Raw genomic sequence first — 20,686 nt, 5'->3', positions numbered from 1 at the left:
ACTTTGAAAAGGTTTCTTCCAACCTAAATCATTCTATGATTCTATGATTTTTATTTCTAGCAAAGCCATGAAACAAGCCTAGACTCTGTCAGACCTGTGAATATATAACCCTTCTTATTTCCTTCTTCTCTATCCCATTAAGTATCTTTCTAACCAACTGCTATGCCTGTAGAAAGACAAAACAACTCCACAAGCTACCACAGCAGCAGGACTACAGGTTCACCAACCCCTGTCAGTAACAGCACATAACAAATAAAAAGCATGGGGTGGCACAGTGAACCAGAAGTGTTTTGTTCGGTAAGTTTGCTGCACTTGTTATCTGTTCTTTTAGGTATCAACACTGCAGCAGGAAATGTGGAAGCAAGCATTCCAACAGAGGCAAAAATTAATTGGAAGAAGACATTAACACATGCTTAGCAGGAGACATCCTTCATCTTCGGGAAACGCAATTTACCCAGTGGTGGTAGCAGAAGAAATAGGAGCAAAGGAAGCAACTTTATTTTGTTGAATGGTGAGCAAAGAACACCAGATGCAGCTGTGGCCCTTGCGGCAGACAAGGACAACCTTGTGCATCAATGCTGAATTTAAATCCACAAAACAGCTCCCTTCAGACAGCCTCCTGCAACCACATTATTTGCTCTATTTCCCCAACACAGCCATCAGATGCTTGGTAAATTAACGTTTTCTTAACAGCTACAATGCTTTACGCAGCCATTCTGATCAGTACACCAGCATGATTCTCAAACTGCCTTCAAATCTAAAACCTCATGCTGAAGATACAAATGTCAATTTACAAATTTTTTCAAGCATAAGAAATAAGCATGTAGCAAGACAAAGTTTGATCATTGGCAGTTACATTTCCAAAACACTCCATTATATGGAACAATTAAAAAAAACCTACTATGAGTTGCACAAGCATGTTAATTTGAGAACAGTTCTAGTACACAAAGTAACTACCAAGCATGACAAATATCATCTTGTAATTGAAGGACTAATTCACTTTCACTGAATGGTAACATTCTGCTAGCAGAGTATCTTTTCATGGAGAGAGACAGACACTGTTTTTAGAATAATAATAAAGTCAACGGCTGCAACATAATGTTTTCTGATTCTTCAGCCTATATGAGCCCGTCTGACTGCCGTTATTCTCACAAAGCTCCTTAGGAAAGGAAAATCTGTTCGCAAGCACAGAAAAACATACTTTGTAGAGCTACAGGTTTGTCAGCTGGTTTTGGTATCCCCTGCTACTAACTGCTATAGGAAAGAAATACCAGAGGTCTGTAAATACATAGCACTAGCATATACCTTACCCTTCTACTCACGGCAGCAATTAAATTGGGACTTAACTGAGGGCGTACGCAGTATGGGCAAAGGAAAGTAGAAGTGAGGCTGACAAAACTAAACTCAGTACCAAATAAGAAGACTTCCAGGAAAGAAAAGCCTGGAGGTAGAAGATGGGCTTTTCTGAAGACTGTTTCCTTCCTATCATGTTCCATACTGGCCCATTTCATTTATTTTCTCCTTTACACTGAAGTACTGATTGAAAGACTGAAACGGAACCACAGGCATAAGAAAACTGACTAAACACCCTCCACTGCTGACCTACGAAAGATTGGATTGATCAAAACAAATCTGAAAAAATGGCACACCATAAACTCTTTCCAGCGACAATTTTACTTTACAACAAACTATGATAAAACATTTAGTTTCTCCACACCTAACAAAAGCTTTAATTTACAGTGACGGTATGTAACTCATGACCTTGATAAGAACTTGTACAAACCACAAATTCACCTGATTAAGGAGAGAATTGTGGAGCTGGAGTTAAAACATACTCAAGAAATTAATCAGTTCAGGATGGTTACCTTCATAGAAAACTAAAAAGACCAAGTCAAGTCCAGAACATTCTCTGAATTTATGAACATGGTAGATTTTATTACCATTTATAGATTCCTTTAAAATTCCAAACAAGTAAAAGACTGTAGTGCATATTTGCCTCATGAATGTGCTTTTATCAATCTATTTTAGTAACTTGTATGTAAGTATGTATATTTCACTACATTAGAAAGGAAAAAATCAATAACAAAAAAATATTTTACCAGTGATCTTGTTAAGACGAGCTCTCTTTGCCTGAAATGAGTTGCCTAGATTACTTTTCCTCTTGTGTGATAACGTGCTCTCTGCCTGCACAAAGGCCATCTTTGGAACATCCACTACAGGAAATCCTACTTTTGAACAGAGGAGAAATCCAGTAAACTCACATTTCATAAGTACACAACATCCAAAATACTTAAGTATTTCAGAACTGCCATTAGAATACTGCAGTAAAGCAACTTTAAAATTCTATTAAAAATTAAAATGACACATTCTGAAGATTTAGTATTACACATTAGTATTACACATTAGTATTACATTTAGCATTACCTCAAAACTTGTAATTTTTACTCAATATTATGAGAAATTCAGTATTAAAGACTATCAAAATGAACAAATTCTTATTAACCTAGAAAGTTTCAAACAATCCTGCTTGCGGATATATCATCCATATTGGAATTTAATTTTTTTTTTTCTTCAAACAGGATCAGGGATTATCTCACAGGTAACAGAAGATGCAGGAATATGAACTAAAACGTACAATGAAGCAATTAAAAAAAAAATCCACTATGTACTGCTCTTGTGAGAGCTAGTTAGAAGCTTTGCACAAGGAGTAAATGCTGACCAAACTAGATTTACCAGATAAAAACAGTTTCTGAATTGATTAATGCTATGTATCATAATAGCAAATGAGACATCTTCCTCTAGAAATACTAGTTATTTTTTAATTGCAAAATTAACAACAGGAATTCTACTTCAACATTACAGAAAAACTTATTTTATCTTCTATAGAATTCATTTTTACCAAATGCGTCACTAGATGTAGGCTCATCTTCCTTTTTTTGGACTTCCTGCATGATTGTAGAGGTTGAGGTTTCTTCCTTTCTTGAAGGAACTTTTAGCCATTTTCTGTCCTCTTTATCTTTATTGCTGTTTGCGCTCGTTCTAGGTTTACTTCCTGCTTTGTTCTTGGCTGCTGCTGCAGCAGCAGCTTTGACCAAAGCTATCCAGTCCTCCAAAAAGGAAAAAATGGTAAGTAAGTATTAAAAAGTGCCTAAGACTCAAATAGAAAATACCTATAAACCCAGTGAAAATTAATCTAGAAATGTTCAAAAGCAGATGAATTTATTTTTATGGCTACTACTCAAAGAGTGGTAAAATTAATTTCCCAAATTGCCTAAATAAACTGGAAGCATTATCACTATGCCACACGGATAAAAGACAAAAAGGAAAAAACCTTCAAAACATCACTGCATATAGAATTCTGGCTGCACACATTCTCTGACACCTCTTTTTTTCTGTCCTAGCTTTAGAAACCCAGGAGCTCTCAAATCCAGAACATTGACCTTTTTCTTAACGGTGGTGAAATACACCACCTCCACTATTGCTCAGATTTAACTATTATTCAAAACTCAAAGAATGATCCAGTCAGTTGCATGATTGGGCAGAGTTTTTCCCAAATTCAATTGAAAAAGCAGGGACAACTCTTTTTTAATTATATCTGCGTTTCTAGAGTAATAACAGATAGCACTTTTTTTGTGTGACATATTACAAGTTTAATTCAATAATTTGAATAAAGTGCTCTATAATAGGACTGAATTTCACACTCACATTTAAGGTAATGAAAGTGTCATTTTGGATAATGGCTCATTTGACCATACAGAAACATCCAAGGAGTGAACAACAGAACATACAACCCAAATCAATCTCCTTTTTGGCATGTAGACAAAGACTAGCCTTCTGTAAGTCAACAGAGAGAACTAAACACTTCCAAGGCTGAGCCAAGCTCTTTCCACTAGTTTGGAGTGATCAGACTCCCGTCTTATGTCTCCTGTGCGTCAGGGATCAACCCAATTGCAAAAATTTTAACCTGACTCTTTTTACTAAAGTATTTTTTTCAAGTTTTCTATAACACCAAGGTACAGAATTTTTCCATGGAGAAGTTATATGTGATATAAAAACCAATAGCAATGTTCATCCTCCACCAGTAAGAATTAAGCACCTGAGCGTTCTGAACAAGAATTAATTTGCTACATGGCAATTTGGCTACAAGAGCATTTGCAGATTTGTACTACCACTTATAAAAAAGGTCTAATAAAGACTACTTTTTGTCCAGTTTTGCATGAGTCCTTTACAAAGAGTAAAACTTCCCCTCCTCCCCTACCCTCCAAAAGCGTAAAGAGACTATATTTTATTCTGGGCTGTTTCCTTGCTACTATGTTTCATACAAGGTACCTACAGTATCTTGATTTCATAAAGCTTGTTTCAATGCAACTTTGTCCCCATCTATTACAACTCTTTCAAACTTCTGTTCTACAGAGGTTTATTTACCTTTTTTGATGTATGAGAAAAGCATAACACCAAAGCATTACTTTTCCCTGTATTATGCTTTTTCTTTTCCATAGCTCAATACTTTTAAATCACTGCTCTACACAGGTTATACTTCTATGTTGCATCAAGCTATGTACCTAGAAACAGCAACAGTTTTGATTCCTCAAAGATAACGTGTTCCATGCCCACACTTTCAATGCATACACTCAGTCTAGCTAGCAGCAGAAAAGTCTGGAAGCGCTTTGGCAATGCTTACACAACAGGCAACTACCAAGGCCATTTGGTGACATGCCAGCCACAAAGAGCGTGTCTAATTGCCAGCTGTGTAGTCAATCAAAAACACACATACCTCTTTTCTGGCCAGCCAAAACGAGCACACACATTAGCTCCAGTCCATCCAGAGCCTTGCCCATCCAACAGGACAAAAAAAGGATTGAGCTATTTGTGCTGGTGAGGAGTTAGGAGACCTGAGAGTAGAAGTCTTACACTGTACCCTGGCCAAGGGATGAAGAGGATCAGTAACACGGCTGGAACTTGGATCTTATGGTATAAGTGGGAAGCAAAGGAAGCGCAGCCTGTATCAAAACAGCTTCTAAACAGCATTTTAATTATCAGTCAAGCTAAGCAGCCTGAAATTGGAAGCTTTGCTAAGATATTGAGCTTGAAGGACCACACTGAACTAAGTATCCTGTTCTAATGGCAGCTGTTCTGGTGCAACATGAAGGGTTTCTTGTTTGCATTTTATTTCATTGTTGGGATACTTACAAAGTAAGTACCTGGAGTATACTGGAGTTTACAAAGGGTTGCAGGACACATGTAACAATGAAGCAAACAAAGATTAAACATTCAGAAGCCAGAGTAGAGATACATTCATTATGGTGATAGTTACACTTCTTTTCTAGATTAACATGTAAATTTAAACTCAGTGAAAAGAACCTTGAGCGGCGAGTGGACAAGATTATCTCAAGAGGTCCCTTCCAATCTCAACAATTTGTGATTCCAAATTGGCCAGAAACTCTGTGGGTCCATTTTTATTTTGGCTGCAGAGTAAATATATGGGCACTAAACCGACACAGGTAATTCCTGCTTTTTAATCTTTGAACTCCTGCTGAGCAGCTGCACAGCTCCTGACATGTGAAAACTATTTCGCCTCTAAGATGCTAAGGTGACTATATTTATTTTGAAATATAGCTTTTTTCCCCTCTTTCAAAAAATATGTATTTGTGCCTTATTCAGAATTTATAGAAAAATTTAACAAAAAAAATGGGATAACAACAGTGGGAGTCTAAAGCGCAATGAATTCTGAAATCTGTCTCAGGGTTGTTTTAAGATGTCTACTCTGTCAACTCTAATAGCAGGACACTAAATATCAGATACCACAGAAGCTAGTTACAAATCTCTAACAGCAGGACTTTTCCCCAGATTATCCAGTGTATCAAAACCAAGGGCCCAAATATGAACACATTACAAATTAATAAAGTAACAGCAAAATCCTCCTAAGAGAAGTTTTCCCTGCTTCTCCCTTGTGTCCTGACATTGTCCCTCTATTGCCTGCGCTTCTGTAACTTTGCACCAGTTACTCTGCATCATCCAGCCTGATTTCCCACTTCCCACAGTATCCCACCCCAGTGAAAATTTATCATTTACATATATAACTTTTAAAAAAAAAAAAAGTGTATTTCCTTCTTTTTTTATTCTTACTAAAATTAATCTTTCAAGTAAGCTGAAAAAACTGACAGCAGAGAAGTAATTGGACCCTGTAGTTAGAAAACAAAACATTACTTTATCACTACCTAGGAAAACTGTTATTATGCTAATTAGAGTCACTAAATCAAAGCACAGGAAATTGCACGATCAAGAAATACGTTAGTAGAAATTACCCAACAGCCTTACCCATCAATTGGCTAAAACACTTGTATTTTAAAATATTCCTTTGTGTAACCTTAAACCTGCAACAGTGGGAAGGCAAAGCTAGCATCATTTCTAAAATCCAACCCTTGTGCCAATAGCAGAATTCACACATTGTTCTCCCTTCACCAGCCTACAATCACCACCTTTTTGCTTCCCTACAGTAATAAAGATTCAACTGATTTTCCTCTCCTGACGCACCACAACTCCCACACATTCACACATACACATACATAAAACATCATTAATCTATTGACCGGCCGATTCCACATCAGGCCTGGATTCCTTACCCTCACCTTTCAATTCTAAACAGTCTGGCCCAACTACATCTTGGCTCACATTGTCTCCTGTCACGTCTTCTTTTTTCCTCTGTCCCAATCACAAATCCATGCTTTTTCCTCAGCTTCCTCTTCCTGTGTGACAAGTCCCCTCCCTCTCCTTCAAAACCCTCCTCAAAACTCACTTCTTTTGGTTCGATTTCCGTCACTAATCTCAGCTCCGGCGCTATCTGCTCCCTCTCGCGCGCCTAATTACATCGAAGATAAAACAAAAAACATGAAACAGAAAAAGTAAGTTATCCGAATACTTCACATGTGCTCTCACAAGGGCAGTCTCAATATCCCCATCTTTTTATTCTCTCTCTGTACTACATTATTGTGATTTCAATTAATTTGCGCTTATCTGTAGAGCAACCTAACCGATAAGTCTCATTTCATTGAACCATATAAATATTTTCTACTCTTTAAAAATTTTGCCTTTCCACCCTCACAGCTGAATCTTATTAAAACACACTTCTGCTGCAACTCAAAAATAGTTTGAGTGTTGGAGTGTTTACAATCTCTTCCTTTAAGACTCACTAAGCTCAAATCAAAGATTTAACTAGTCTATATTCCTCTTTCTCCATGTAATTCAAATTCTGCATGCTTAGCACACACCTTCCAAACAAATCTGACATTTGTTAAATTTGCTGATGCACTAGAAGGATCTTAAGCTTACATCCATCTTTTGAAATGTATTTTTCCTTTGGAAACAGATAAAAAACAAGTCATAGGTTTAAATTAAGCATGAAGTGTTCAATCTGCCAGCCTCACTATTTTTGAAATCAAGTTATACTCTTGCGTGTTTTTTAAGCTTTAAATAATTTCCCATAAATGTTTTCTTATAAAATAAATAATGCAAAAAAGCAAAAACATTCATTTGAGTTGTAGACTTAGATAAAGCTCTATTTCAGATAACTGATTTTCAAACCAAATCTTCCATCACATTTTTATCTTAAATACCAGAAAAATATTTTGAAAAACAAATATTTTACCACAGTATAATGATATAGGAGGTGTTGCAGAAAAAAGTATCTTTGCCTTTCAACTACAAGCCTAGCTCTAATTTTGCACAATGAAATGCTAAGACTAGTATAATTCAGCATTGTAGAAAGTATATTTGGGGTTGTTCTTGCTGCAAGACAACTTGCTTCTAAATCCATCTCAGAAAGTGTAATTTTTGGCCCCCTTGTTCTTTCTCAAGACTTCACTGAAGCCATCTACAATCAGCTCCTCGGGTGCATGAGACTGACACCATAACTCTCAACTAATGAGAAAAATTAGAAATAAAAGATGAGCTGACAGCCACCAAGCATGTCTGGGCATCAAAATGGTTGCTAACCAGCATCTGTAAGAAATGGATTTATTTTTTTTTTTTAAAGCTGGAAGTGCCTGTGGCCTAAGAGCAGCAACTCAAGAAAAGACACAAGATAGTTTCCTAGAAAAAGCACAGGATAGAGTGAGGGACTTCTTCACATTGTCACAGAACAGCTATTTTAGTTCATTCACAACCACGTAACCCAAGTTTTCTTTTTTATGAAGTAAAATGAAATTCTCTAGTTTCCTAACTTACTGTCATACTGAAAGTGTTATTTGAAATATTAGATACTGATTTAATAGAGGTTTTGTAAGACTGCAGCAAGAAGCCAGTGTTAGTGTGACTATGGATTTCAGTTAAATCTTTTTAAGACAATGTAGTTTAAGCAGCGCAGTGTTGCCTGCACAAAGTTCTAATGTTCTTTGCATAGATGATCAACCCTAGTACACTGCTACCTGTAACCTGGAGGCCAGGATATAGAAATGTTTTCAAGCCAATGCGCTTATCCATCTGCCCTTGTTATAATACGCATGGTTACAATAATTATTATTCTGAAATACATGGATTTTGTTTGCCAAGTTAGGAGTATTCTGAAGAAAACTGAGAGCAAATAAGAGCAGCTTTTTCACATTTCTTGCCTCCGAGTCTCAAATAGTTTCAGTGGAGTAATTTCTCATTAACTACAAGAAAACAATTACCAAGCACGATAAACGCAATGGTGTTTCCACTGAAAGCAAGTAACAGTTTTCAATGTTGTTTTCCTTTTGCAAGTAAAGATATGACTACTGACTAAATAATGTCCTCTACTTCAGTCTCCCTCAACTTGTACTCAGCATCTCTTCTTTAATAGCAACTGGACATTATCAGAGATTAAGAAATATTTATCTGTCTGAATCCCTAGAAGTTCTGATACAGGGGAGAAAACCCCCACAGAACACTCATGTTAATAAGAACATGTAGGCAAAAAGCTACCACAGTAGCAAAGGAAAGAGATGGGGTGGTGAAGGAAGAAAGAGGTGGGGGGAGGGGGGGGGGGGGGCGGAAAACAAAACACCAAAAACCAGCAGCACAGACTACTGACAAGCTAAAGCTTTTTCCTGAAAAAAGACCAGAGGAAAAAGTATTTGGACGTCCCCAGTTTTGTAAACTCTGTAAGACAAAACCTTGGGAACAGATTAGTTGGCAATGGAGTGTATGGCAGCTAGACATTTCAGATAGCGGCAAGACTACTTGAGCAGCACACTCTCGGGCATCATCCATAAAACTGGTGAAGCGAGGCAGTGCAGGACCCGGAATAAAAAACTAATCTAAAGCTAGTTGTGCTAGACTACATTTTTACTATTTCTGGATATTAAAAAAAAAAAAAAAAATCTACATAAAACCTAACAAAGAGATACCTGAAGTATTCTTACCTGCCCTTTTGCATCCTCTGGCATAGATTTGATATGCATTCTCTTAAGACATCGAATAACACCATCATAGAACTGTACTGTGAATGTTCCTAGAAGAGGATTTATGTAATCATTACGAGTAGTTAAGAAACAAACACGCCTTGTTACTATGAAAGCTTTAGTAAAGTGTTTCGTAGGCTGCATGAACAAAGTAACCAGGTGTTATCTACAGTCAGGATCATGAATTTTAAGAAAAATAAATTAAAGCCTCAACAAAATCCTGTTTTTATATTGTTGTTCTTTGTCCACTTGGACAATTTCAAGCATGTTTAAGTTCCTGTGTCACTTTTGTTCACAATTAATTGAAAGAATTATGCAATATTTAAGTTGCCACAATAGGGAAACAATTCAATTCACAATCAAATCCTCGTTTGCTTTAAACTACAGTAAAAACTTCAACTTCTACTTATGTTCATTAGAAATATCACTCCATTGTGAGGTATTGCATCTAAGTTGTTCCTTTATTTCCATTGTTTTCCCATCAATAAACAGAACTTTAAGGAGATCTACCATTCCTAAAACAATTAAGAAAATTTTAAAATAGCGTTAGCCCAAATCCACAGTAGTAAAAAAATATCTGTAACACTGTGCACAGGATATTCTTCTAATCACTGAGGAAACATTAAGCATTCTGTCTTCCAGGAGAAATTCCAGCTTTCTAATTTCACGCAGATAAAAGACAGGCCTATTACTAAATTTGATAGAATAGAAACATTTTCACTTAATATTGAGGCAGTGAAGAAAACTTTATACCCATGTCAATTTTTTAAGCAGACTACAGATACAGCAACAGCATATGCAAACAGTCTTTAGGAATGGACCATACATGAATACTTACCCTCTTTATTAATTGCTTCAATCTTTGCAGGGTAATACCGACAGTCTGTCCAACGAGCTAGGACTTCTTCTCCAGGTTTAAAATCCTATTTTATACAAATGTAGTCATTACTATTTTAATAATTTAGATTTTTTCCTAAAAAGAATTTTATGTGCTAGAGAGATCTAATGTACGAAAACAAGTAAGACAGTTTACAAAAAAAGTCAAAACCAAAATAAATGTGCCACTTACAACAAATTCTTCATCATCTTTCAGCCCTTCTTTCCTTAATGCTGGTCGCTCCAAGGGTCGCAATCTATTGCTGTCCCAGTAGATCCACTCATCGTAGCGATGACTCCAACGTTCAAAATGGACCAACATCTTCCCCTCTTCATAATCTATCTTCTCAATACGAGATGGATACCTTGAATGATAAATGTATACTGATAAATTCCAAAGCTTTTTCCTGGGTCTTCGTCTTGGTTTTTTGGTTTTTTTTTTTTGCATACCACATGGCTTACGTGACCATTCTGGAAGTTTTACTAACACTGTCCTGAGAAAGGTCAAAGTCTGCAAAAGATGAGGTTACTAAATTGATAGTAGGATGATATTTAGTTTAAGAGTTACCTACACACATCAGTGATACATCATCACCTTCATCTTAGTCAGATGACTGCACACAAATTTAAACCTCAAACTCTCAGACCAAGACTGGCTGAAATTGGCATTAGCATTTTGTGCTTATCAGTTTTAAAACCTGTGTTTGTTTAAAGCAAAATCCTCTAAGAGTTTCTGTTTGCTTGGGGATGGGAAGGTTATAAAACAATTTTAGGAGTACAATCATTACTTTTATCACATGAAATGTTTCAAACTACACCATTGATTCCAGACAAATTCAAGCAACTAATCAAACCCAGAATTCAACAGAACACTCTTACTTAATCTAAGTCGCTTACTAATTCATAGACCAGCTTCCATGATTTCACTGCCATTAAATTTGATTCATGGTAACTATATTTTAGCAGTTATCTCTGTATCTACACACAAACTAAACGCACCAGTCTTAATTAAGACATTAATTTTACTCTCAGCAAACATTGTATGTGCTCAGTAGAACTAATCAGGATTGAGTTGCAGCCAGACAAGTCTTCGGCATCTAATTTTGAGCGCAGGAAACATGTAACAGGGATCTTAACAACCTTGTGTAGTTCTTAAACTAAAGTTCGAGATTATATTTGTAGGGGAAAACGGCAAATTTCTCTAACTTCAACAATTAATATTTAGTTTTATTATTTCCATTTCACCAAAGCGATTTATTTGACAAAAATTGTAGTAGGGGAGCAAGGCACAAACTGGTTTTGTCACGCTACCTCCTCCACCAAAACTATTAGATCCCATTATTTCCACTGCAGGAAATGTAGAGAAAATAGGAATGGGGCAGAATTCAGTAAGAGAGCAGAGCTCAAGCAATTAATTTCCAGTCTTCCTGCAAATTCCATCAGCTAGAAACACAACTGACATGTACAGAAACCTTGCCAACACTTTCAATTTTGAATACTATCTCTCCAAAATACTGACGGTGCTGATAAAGAACTCTTTAACATCACATTCTGATTAAAACATAAGTTCTCAGGAAGTACAGGCTTTCCTTCTCTCCCAGTGACTAGAACAGGGGATTAAAACAAAAAAAAAACCTATCAATCTGACTGTGCTTTTTCATTTCTCAAGTCCTACTTCCTCAGCTGCAGTGATGCATACAGCTTTCTGACATCTACATACCTCAGAAGTTGCCAAATGAGCAAAACTCTCTCTGATTTCCCAGGTTACTGTTGCAACTACTTCAGCCACATTTCACCCTCACCTCAGAATAGACAGTCTAACTTCTCATGGCATTTCTCTCATCCATATTTTTCAGAAATGCAAACTAATTTTATAGCTATTCTTTAACTTCCCAATTTCTCATCGAACTTTAAAAAAACCCTAAACGACATCTTACTCTCAAACTCCAGATTCCCATCTGCCACCCCACTAACAAAATCTTTTCCAATATAAAAGAACTCCATGGGATTTCTTTCACAGGAGCAACAAGATCAACCCCCTTTCTTCTCTCAAGCAGACAAACAAATAATCTAATGAGAACAGTGAAGCTGATGATATATTGTATCAAAACAGAAAGTAAAATTGGTAGGTCAAAATCTGAATCCTATCACCAGCATTCTGGTTTAACTTTGAACAAGGCTTCAAGAAAATAAATAGCCAAGAGATGGTTTTCCTAAGCCCTGCCTCTGATTATGCTTTCCTCTTAAGTCCACATGCTGTTTAAAAATTTTATCATAAAATTTCTTACTAGTTTTTTAATCTTCCTGAGCATTCCAATGTCAGACTTCTTGTTACTAGACACAGAGTGGCAGAATAAGAAGGAAAAGTAGCAAAGTAGAGGAAAAAAGAAAATTTACAGCTACTGCTGCAAATGTATGAGTAACAATGTTCCCTAAAAGAGTTCCGAATAGAAGCAAATGACCACAGAGAAAGCATTTAGCGGAGGGAAGGAAGGAAGGAAAAACACCAGAAAAGCAAGAGGATGGGAAGTTCACTTTGCAGCAATCTAAAATAAGATCTTGTGCACAAGCACCAAAGCTGCAGCAGTGAAATGGAAGACAAGAATAGTGCTCTTTCTCACTGCAGTTGGAAATTTCAGGTTTATCACATGCCAGCCAGGTAGTGATGGAAAACTACAGTTATTTCACAAAATTCAAGGACCATCAGCCAAAAGACAGAATTCTCCTTTTCCTAAGTATCTACAGTGCAAATACTCCGTTCACATTATCGTGCCATCCTACAGCAGTTCCCTTGCTACACTGTTATTGTTGTTACGGCTGGCAGCTTTCACTGGTCATCATCAGCAAAGTCCTCATTCCAAGCACTGTGTGTAGAAGATCACCGAAGGGATAAATCAGCAAAATATAGTACCCTGTCCTGGAAACAGAAAACTGAGTAAGAAGAGAAAGCACAATACAAAGTATAGTTTAGAGACAAGTATATAAAAATGAAGATAGTTTTAAGGAAAATTCAGCCAACTAAGAATCAAAATGTTAATACATACAGAAAAAAAAAGAAAAAGAGCAAAGCTAGCATCAGTTAATAAAAGAAGATATGCAAATACTGCCTCATTAGGGATTACTCAACAGAGAAAATGCAGCATCAAGCATTTATTGGTTAATTTCTCTTTGACAAAAACAATTTATGCTATCAGCTCTGGATCATAATCCATGATACTGGTTTTGCATAGTTTAATCTTACAATAACCACATCATCATACAATGGCTTTATTCCAATAATTTATGTTTCCTCAATGTATAAGACAGTGGTTGCAAGAGGAACAGTCAAAATTTGCATTCAACTCCAATCTTCAGAGACAGAAGATTTAGCAAATCTCTGAACCACCCAAGCTATATATGATTGCTTATTAGGTAACCCAAAAAAAACTTTGTATGGATTTAGCAACAAGCTATTACCCTCAATATGCACTAAATTTAGCCACACAATATGCCACAAATATGTATAAACAGCAATATTTCACAATACTGACCCCACAGTGGAAAAGAGCAGAGCACACATTGCAGAATTTACTACTGCAAATTTTACACTGCCCAGAAACATTTTTCTGGTGTTATCTTTGTACTTTTACTGACAATAATCACTTTCATAAATTGCAAAATTATACAAATATTTCAAAGGCAAGTATGTGTTTCCTGCTAATAACAGAAAAAATGGCAACACTTTTTTTTTAATCCACCTGTTTAAAAAAATTCTAGTTACAATGCATATAGGAAAGCTTTTACTACGGCTAAGAGCAATGTTTATATTTATTCTGTAGAAAGATTAATGTGAAGATGGTTACACGTGAGAAATTTTATGTAGAAGTCCCTTCCATCGCAAAGTTACAAGCAGGCATTATGAAGAAGTACTACAAAGGGGAATACAAATGTCACTCTCTACAGTGTCAAAGTGTAACGATGCCTAAGGCCCAAATAACCTTCCAGTCAGGTTAATTCCCCTCGTCCACCCTCAGCACGTACTCCACACTACAGGATCCGAATGAACTTAGTATACAGATTTGGCAACATTTGTTCAGCACAAACCAGAAAAATACACTCTAAAAATTTGAAGGAAAGTCTTTATTTTTCACAGAAAATAATAGTAATAAAAAAAAAACCCAGACCATCACACTCCTATTCAGTAAGGAAACTGTTCTTTTTGTGGGAAGAAACAATAACCCGCAAGTTTTGGGTGTGTTTTTAATAGCATGCTTGAAATAGCATTTAATACTCCCAAATAACGTCTCATTCAAATTTCACGGATTTTTGTTCTTATTTTTTAAGGAGAGAACAGGAAAACTGTTGTGATCTGCCCACAGTTTACATATTGCACACTCTTCATTCTCAGGCTCCAGTGATTCCAACCCATATGAATTACACAACATTTTTGTAAAGCTGTAAACGTTAATATGGCTTACAAAGTTTACACTATGATGCACTGGTCAGGCATCCAGTGCTCCAGTGTTCATATAGGGAAAATTAATGGGAAATGTCCAGTTTTCATTTCTTGACAGTGTAGAAGAAAAAAAAAAAATATTCATTTTCTCCAACACACTCAACACAAATTAAAGTCCACACATATTAATGGACAGTATTTTTCATTTTTACACCACCATCTTACTTTCGACCCTTCAGAAGTAACCAAAAAGTGATGAATTGCCCTGTGAGATGCAACAATAGTTATTTCAAACTGTAAACAAAAACCAAACAAGTTGGTTAATTTGCTCAAGTTTGCACCTACAAAGTCTAGAAACAAATACATACTTCCTGTCTTCACAATAATGGTAAAAAAAGTCTTTCCTTCAACCTGGTAGAGGATATAAGACTAAATACCCGCCACTCTGACTTCTCCACAAATAGTCTCCTGGTATCTGCAAAATCTGCAAACACCTATTTCTAACTCCCCACCTTTTCTCATATATATTGTACTATATCAATATAAAGCAGAGTCTTCGTAGTCCTTCCAGATACCTGGCTGTCAGGTAATCAAGTCAACTGAAATCCAACGCAAGGACTGTACAAAATAAGATTTCCCAAACTCTTACAGGGAAAAAGCTTCCTCCATACTCAGGAAGTTTGCAGACAACATCAAGCTGAGAGGTGCAGTTGACACATCTGAGCAACAGACGCCATTCAGAGAGACCTTTACAGGCTGGAGAAGTGGGTCCCCATGAGCCTCATGAGTTTCAGTAAGACCAAGTGCAAAGTCCTGCACCTGGGTCGAGGCAACCTTGCCCATCCCCCTGTATGGCTGGGGGATGAAGGGATTGAGAGCAGCCCTGCCAAGAAAGATTTAGGGGTACATGGGCCGCCAATGTGCACTCACAGCCCAGAATGCCAACCACATCCTGGGCTGCATCAAGAGGAGAGTGGCCAGCAGGTCGAGGGAGGCAATTCTGCCCCTCTGCTCTGCTCTGGTGAGACCCCAAATGGAGTACTGCATCTAGCTCTGAAGCCCCCAACATAAGGACATGGACTTGTTGGAGCGAGTCCAGAGGAGGGCCATGAAGATGACCAGAGGGCTGGAGCACCTCTCCTATGTGGGCAGGTTGAGAGAGTTGGGGCTGTTCAGCCTGGAGAAGAGGAGGCTCTGGGGACATTATAACGGTCTTCCAGTACCTCAAGGGGGCCTACAGGAAAGATGGGGAGAAACTCTTCAGTAGGGCCTGTTGTGATAGGAGATGGAGTAATGGTTTTAAAGTAAAAGAGGGTAGATTTAGACAACATAAAGAAGTAGTCTAAATAATAAGGAAGACATTTTTTACAATGAGGGTGGTGGAACACTGGAAAAGGTTGACCAGGGAGGTGGTGGATGCCCTGTTTCTGGAAACATTCAAGGCCAGGTTGGATGGGGCTCTGAGCAACTTGATGGAGTTCAAGATGTCCCTGCTTCTTACAAAGAGGTTGGACTAGGTGACCTCTGAAGGTCTCTTCCGACTCAAACTATCCTACGATTCTATACTGAAAAAGAAAAAAAAAGATAAATTCATCCAGATAATCAAATATATCAAGTCAAAGTGCTGTTGTTCTCATAACTGTCGTATTTTAGTGAGCTGTTTCCATTCCAGAACTCAAACAAGGGCCACACATCTGTACTTCCTTCATTGACTCATAGTTTAGATCTCATAGTTTAGATCAAGGAGATTAATAAAGCCTACGGCCTCAAGAAATCAAAAACGGTTTTTTCAGTGCAATATCTGGCACTTATGGGACAACCAGTAGAGAGCTAGAGCCACAAAAGACACAAGAAAACAGAAAAAAAAAAAAAAAAAAGGAGAGATGCATCTTTAAATACATCAGCTTTGCAGAGATGGTGTCCCGCTTGTGAGAGCTAACAGCTTAGGAATCAGTCTTACACATGGGCACACACTTACAGATATGTGCAGTTTTCCTGCTGTTTCATTTGTTATGGCAGTAAGAGGCACAGGGGAGTGTGTGCACATGTACGAGTTTTTGTATGAAATCATAGGAGAATTCAAGTTGGAAGGGACCTCAGAAAGCCTCTAGTTCAACCTTCCACTCAAAGCAGGGCCACCTATGGGATCAGACCAGATATTCCAGTTTCATCCAGCCCAGTCTTGAAAACCTCCAATGTTGGAGACTCCACAAACTCTTTGGTCAACCTGATTCACTGCTTGGCTGAAAAATATTCTCCTTGTACCTAGCACGAATCTCTCATTTCAACTTGTGCCTGTTGTCTCTTGTCCTCCAACCATGCACTACTGTGGAGAGCATGGCTAAGTCATCTTGATGACATCCTTGTAGGTATTGGACAGCTGCTAGTGGGTCTCCTGAAGCCTTCTCCAAGTCAAACAAGTCCAGTTTCCCTGTCCTCTCTTCACAGGTCATACACTCCAGGCCCCTGATCATCTCAAACACATTTAATAATTTTCTATTAACAGTCAATCCCATCTCATTTATTATCTGCTGACAGATGATCACACCGATTTTGATGAGAGTTGCATTTCATAGTTTGCTTGAGTGAATTTAAATTCAAGTGGTACAAATCCAGCATGTAGGATGACCTCCTCTGCAACAATATACTGTTGCAGTTCATAAAGCAGCAATTGCAGCTACCTCCAGAATAAAGCAAAAATAAACATGCTCACTGACAGCCTACCTTTGCTGATCAGTTTGACCAGGCTTTCTTCTCCTCAGTAATCATACACACAAAATGATACCAGTGACCCAAACGCTGCCTGCAAAAACTTCCTCATCTAAAAGTATGGAGGATTTAAGCAATAAATATTCAAAGTGCACAATAATCTCTCCAAAGTTTACAGAATTCAAACAGAACATCAGATTCCATGAGATTAATTGAGCAACTAGTACACAGATGAAAATTTAAGACCTGTAGAAGCACCTCAAAAAGCTAAAACATAGTTTATGTTTTTCCCCATCATCTAGAAGCCTTTCCTGATTAACATGTTAACTGATCATGAACACTCGATCTTTAAATAACAGTAAACTTTCATAAAAATGGAGAAAAAAATTAAAATCCTTTCAAAGCCTAGTTTTCAGCAAGTGTTCTCAATTTGATGCTTGTAGAAGCAAGACTACTGCACCTCAATTTCGGTTTGTTAAAAAATGTAAACAGATTTCATGTAACTTCAGCAATTTTATTTTCTTTGAAGTACGTATTTCTGCATGTAGATGAGGGGAATGCATATAGCTTATATATAGCAAGAATTTAAAAAGCATCCACCACCACCTTACGCAACAGAAAGCTAAGACCAAAAAAAAAAAAAAAATCCCATGGACTATTATTCCAGCCTGTGTCGCCCTAATAATAACACAACAGAAAGCTTCCTCTCACAAGCTCTTCAGTTACGTGCATCAACATAGTTTCATTTGAAATAGAGTTCCGTTTTCAGTGCTGCTTCAACTCCAAAATTTTAATATTACCTTTCTGCTCCTGTATATGGCACCATAAGTTTACACGCATATAAACTTGACCTGCTCTACCCAGTGGTACAGATGATGAATCAATTCCTAGAAAGTTCAAGATAAATTCTGTTCTGCCTGAGAAAAAAAAAAACAAGCAACTCAGCTGCAGAGCTGGCGACAAGGCCAAACTTAGACAAGTACTCCAGAACTGACAAGCAACCCTTCCTTGTGAAAACCTGGGCAGATCTGATACAAACTATACACTGGATATTCAGTGATTTTTTTTATATACAGTTAAGTTGAAGCTATTTTTACATAGTAATTGGCTACTGTAACTAGATAACAAAAGTTATCTCTAGTCATAGGAGATGCTATAAAAAGTCCTATTAAAATTATTTTACTTTTACAGCACTATTCAGACAATTTCATGACCCTGGCATTCAGTTTTAGAAACAGTATGTTGAAAACCCACTCTACAGCAACAGACAAGAACAAGAACTGTTCTATAAACTGTATTTTCCGTTAGAGACCATTTATTAAAACAAACACTTTTACTATAATTAAAAGTAAAGCGCTACAGATAAAAAGTTTAACTGAACTTTTCATAGCAAGCATATAGCTACTGGACTAAATTCTCCACCATATAACTTGGAGTTAGCAGGATCAGGGATTTACAGGAACACGCTTAGTTCTCCAGGAATGCAACAGAAAAGCAGGTATAGGTCTTTACATTTCCCAGCCCTAATTAACCAGAGAGCAGCTTCTGGGTAGGAGAAGCAATTTCTAATTTAACAAAATCAGGGATTTTTCAAACTGAAATAGCATGGCCTGCAAACATCACGAAATTAACCCACTTGCATTCAGAAAGTTTTGACTAACAATCTATTCCAAAAGAACAGCTCCTTTCACAGCACACGTGCTGTGTAGCATGGTCCTTGTGCCCACAAATTTCCATTTTATAGTCTGGACTCTTACTCGTGATACATCTGGGTGGTGCAGAGTCACAGTTTCAAGCACTTCATTCCTCAAACTGTTTGATACAAATACAATCGTACTTACCTATTCCATGAACTTTGATTACAGACATTTTCTTTTTTTAAAATCAGTTTTGTGAACCTATGAAGTGTGATAACCGAATACAAAACAAATTCTCTTGCACATCTTCAAACTAAAACAAAAGAAGTTTTTAGTCACAGAAGTTTGCCACATGAACACACCGATCATCTCTCACGTAACACTGCATCCTACACTACTTTGGAAACGCTCTTTACTTACTACGGCCGCACAAGCAACTAAAAGTAAACAAACAAAAACCCACAGAAGTTTAGTTTGATTTCTGAAGAGAGAATATTTTCTTAAAACCTAATAGTTTTAACAGACTTATGTGGAAATTCATAAAGTTCATAGGTGAAACAGTCAACTAATAGGTGCACTAAGTTTTACAATTAGACATCAAAACATACTATATACACAAAATAATTACACTCTTAGCAAGTACTGTACAATGTCTTCCATACCATTTCTGTAAATAGTCCAGTGCTTCCAAACGAGCACCAATCTCAAATGTGATTCCAGGACGGTTTGGAGGCTTTTTACTCATCTTGATTTTTTTTTTTTCACTACCTTTGGAGGAAACAAAAGAAGTCATATTAAAACACATGTTGTGTAAAACGTGTCACTGACAGCAAATACATTCCAGAGGGTGACAACAGATGTGAAATTTCTATCCTGTCTTTTCATTAACTGCTTAGTTTTCAGAAATACAGTCAAGCCCCAAAGAAGGCATTAAAAAAAAAAAAAAAAACTGATATTTTTATTCAGATTTTTTTTCCCTCCCAATAAAAAAAGTCATCAACCTTAAGTCAAAAAATATATTAAAAAAAAAAACGGTGCTCATCTCTGAAGCTGTACTACACTGTAACTGCTTGACATCCCTTTGGAGTATAATTTTAAGAGCCATGTAGAGACAATGTGTGTTCTCTCCTATGCCATGGAAAAGCTGAAAACCAAGAAGAACATACCTTACCAAGAAGAGAAACTTAAATATGTTCCAAAGAGCAAGATAAAATTAGCGAAAACAAAAATAAACAAACAAAAAAAGCTGTCTTCAGCCTTCCTATGCACTCTTGAGTCTCATTCACAGCACTAAGTAAGCTTCGTTCACAAGTGTCTTTTAATTTTTTTGGTCATTCGGTCACTATTCTTGAAAAAAAATCACTTCTCTGTCCGGCTATTACCGCGACTTTCCGAAGCACAGCCTCCACCACCCCGGAGCACGGAGCGGCTGGCCGTTGGGGCCGCAGGCTCCGGCTCCGTGCCCACTGAAGAGCGAGGGTGCCAGGCTGCAGGGCCAGAGCCTCCTCGGTCCGGACCCCGAGTGGGACCTAAAAAAAAAAACCCGGTTTTCAAACGGGGCTCCCCTGCCGACACGGCGGAGCGTGATCCGGCGGCGGCCGACCTGAAGA

General features: G+C 37.4%; 1 protein-coding gene across 14 annotated transcripts in view; it reads right to left on the bottom strand.

The window, feature by feature from the left end:
• The window catches only part of PHF20L1 (PHD finger protein 20 like 1), a 60,192-nt gene that overhangs the window by 39,035 nt on the left and 471 nt on the right, over positions 1-20,686 (bottom strand). For 4 of the 14 annotated variants that reach the window (XM_086741284.1, XM_086741289.1, XM_086741293.1 and 1 more), the window contains exons 2-9: positions 20,243-20,605; positions 19,739-19,844; positions 10,489-10,660; positions 10,258-10,342; positions 9,381-9,469; positions 6,797-6,859; positions 2,900-3,107; positions 2,100-2,228 (exon numbers count right to left, since the gene is read on the bottom strand). In XM_086741284.1, coding sequence (XP_086597410.1) covers positions 2,100-2,228; positions 2,900-3,107; positions 6,797-6,859; positions 9,381-9,469; positions 10,258-10,342; positions 10,489-10,660; positions 19,739-19,821 — 829 coding nt within the window. In that variant the 5' untranslated portion in view covers positions 19,822-19,844; positions 20,243-20,605. Of the gene's footprint in view, positions 1-2,099; positions 2,229-2,899; positions 3,108-4,774; positions 4,920-6,796; positions 6,860-9,380; positions 9,470-10,257; positions 10,343-10,488; positions 10,661-18,239; positions 18,357-19,280; positions 19,390-19,738; positions 19,845-20,238; positions 20,606-20,686 lie in introns of those variants that run through there. The other 10 variants (XM_086741288.1, XM_086741295.1, XM_086741291.1 and 7 more) reach the window with 8 other exon arrangements.

This window comes from Chlamydotis macqueenii, chromosome 2 (genome assembly GCF_036417535.1).
Source record: "Chlamydotis macqueenii isolate bChlMac1 chromosome 2, bChlMac1.mat, whole genome shotgun sequence".
Taxonomy (NCBI): Eukaryota; Metazoa; Chordata; class Aves; order Otidiformes; family Otididae; genus Chlamydotis; species Chlamydotis macqueenii.
This window is presented reverse-complemented; position numbering and strand designations above follow the sequence as displayed.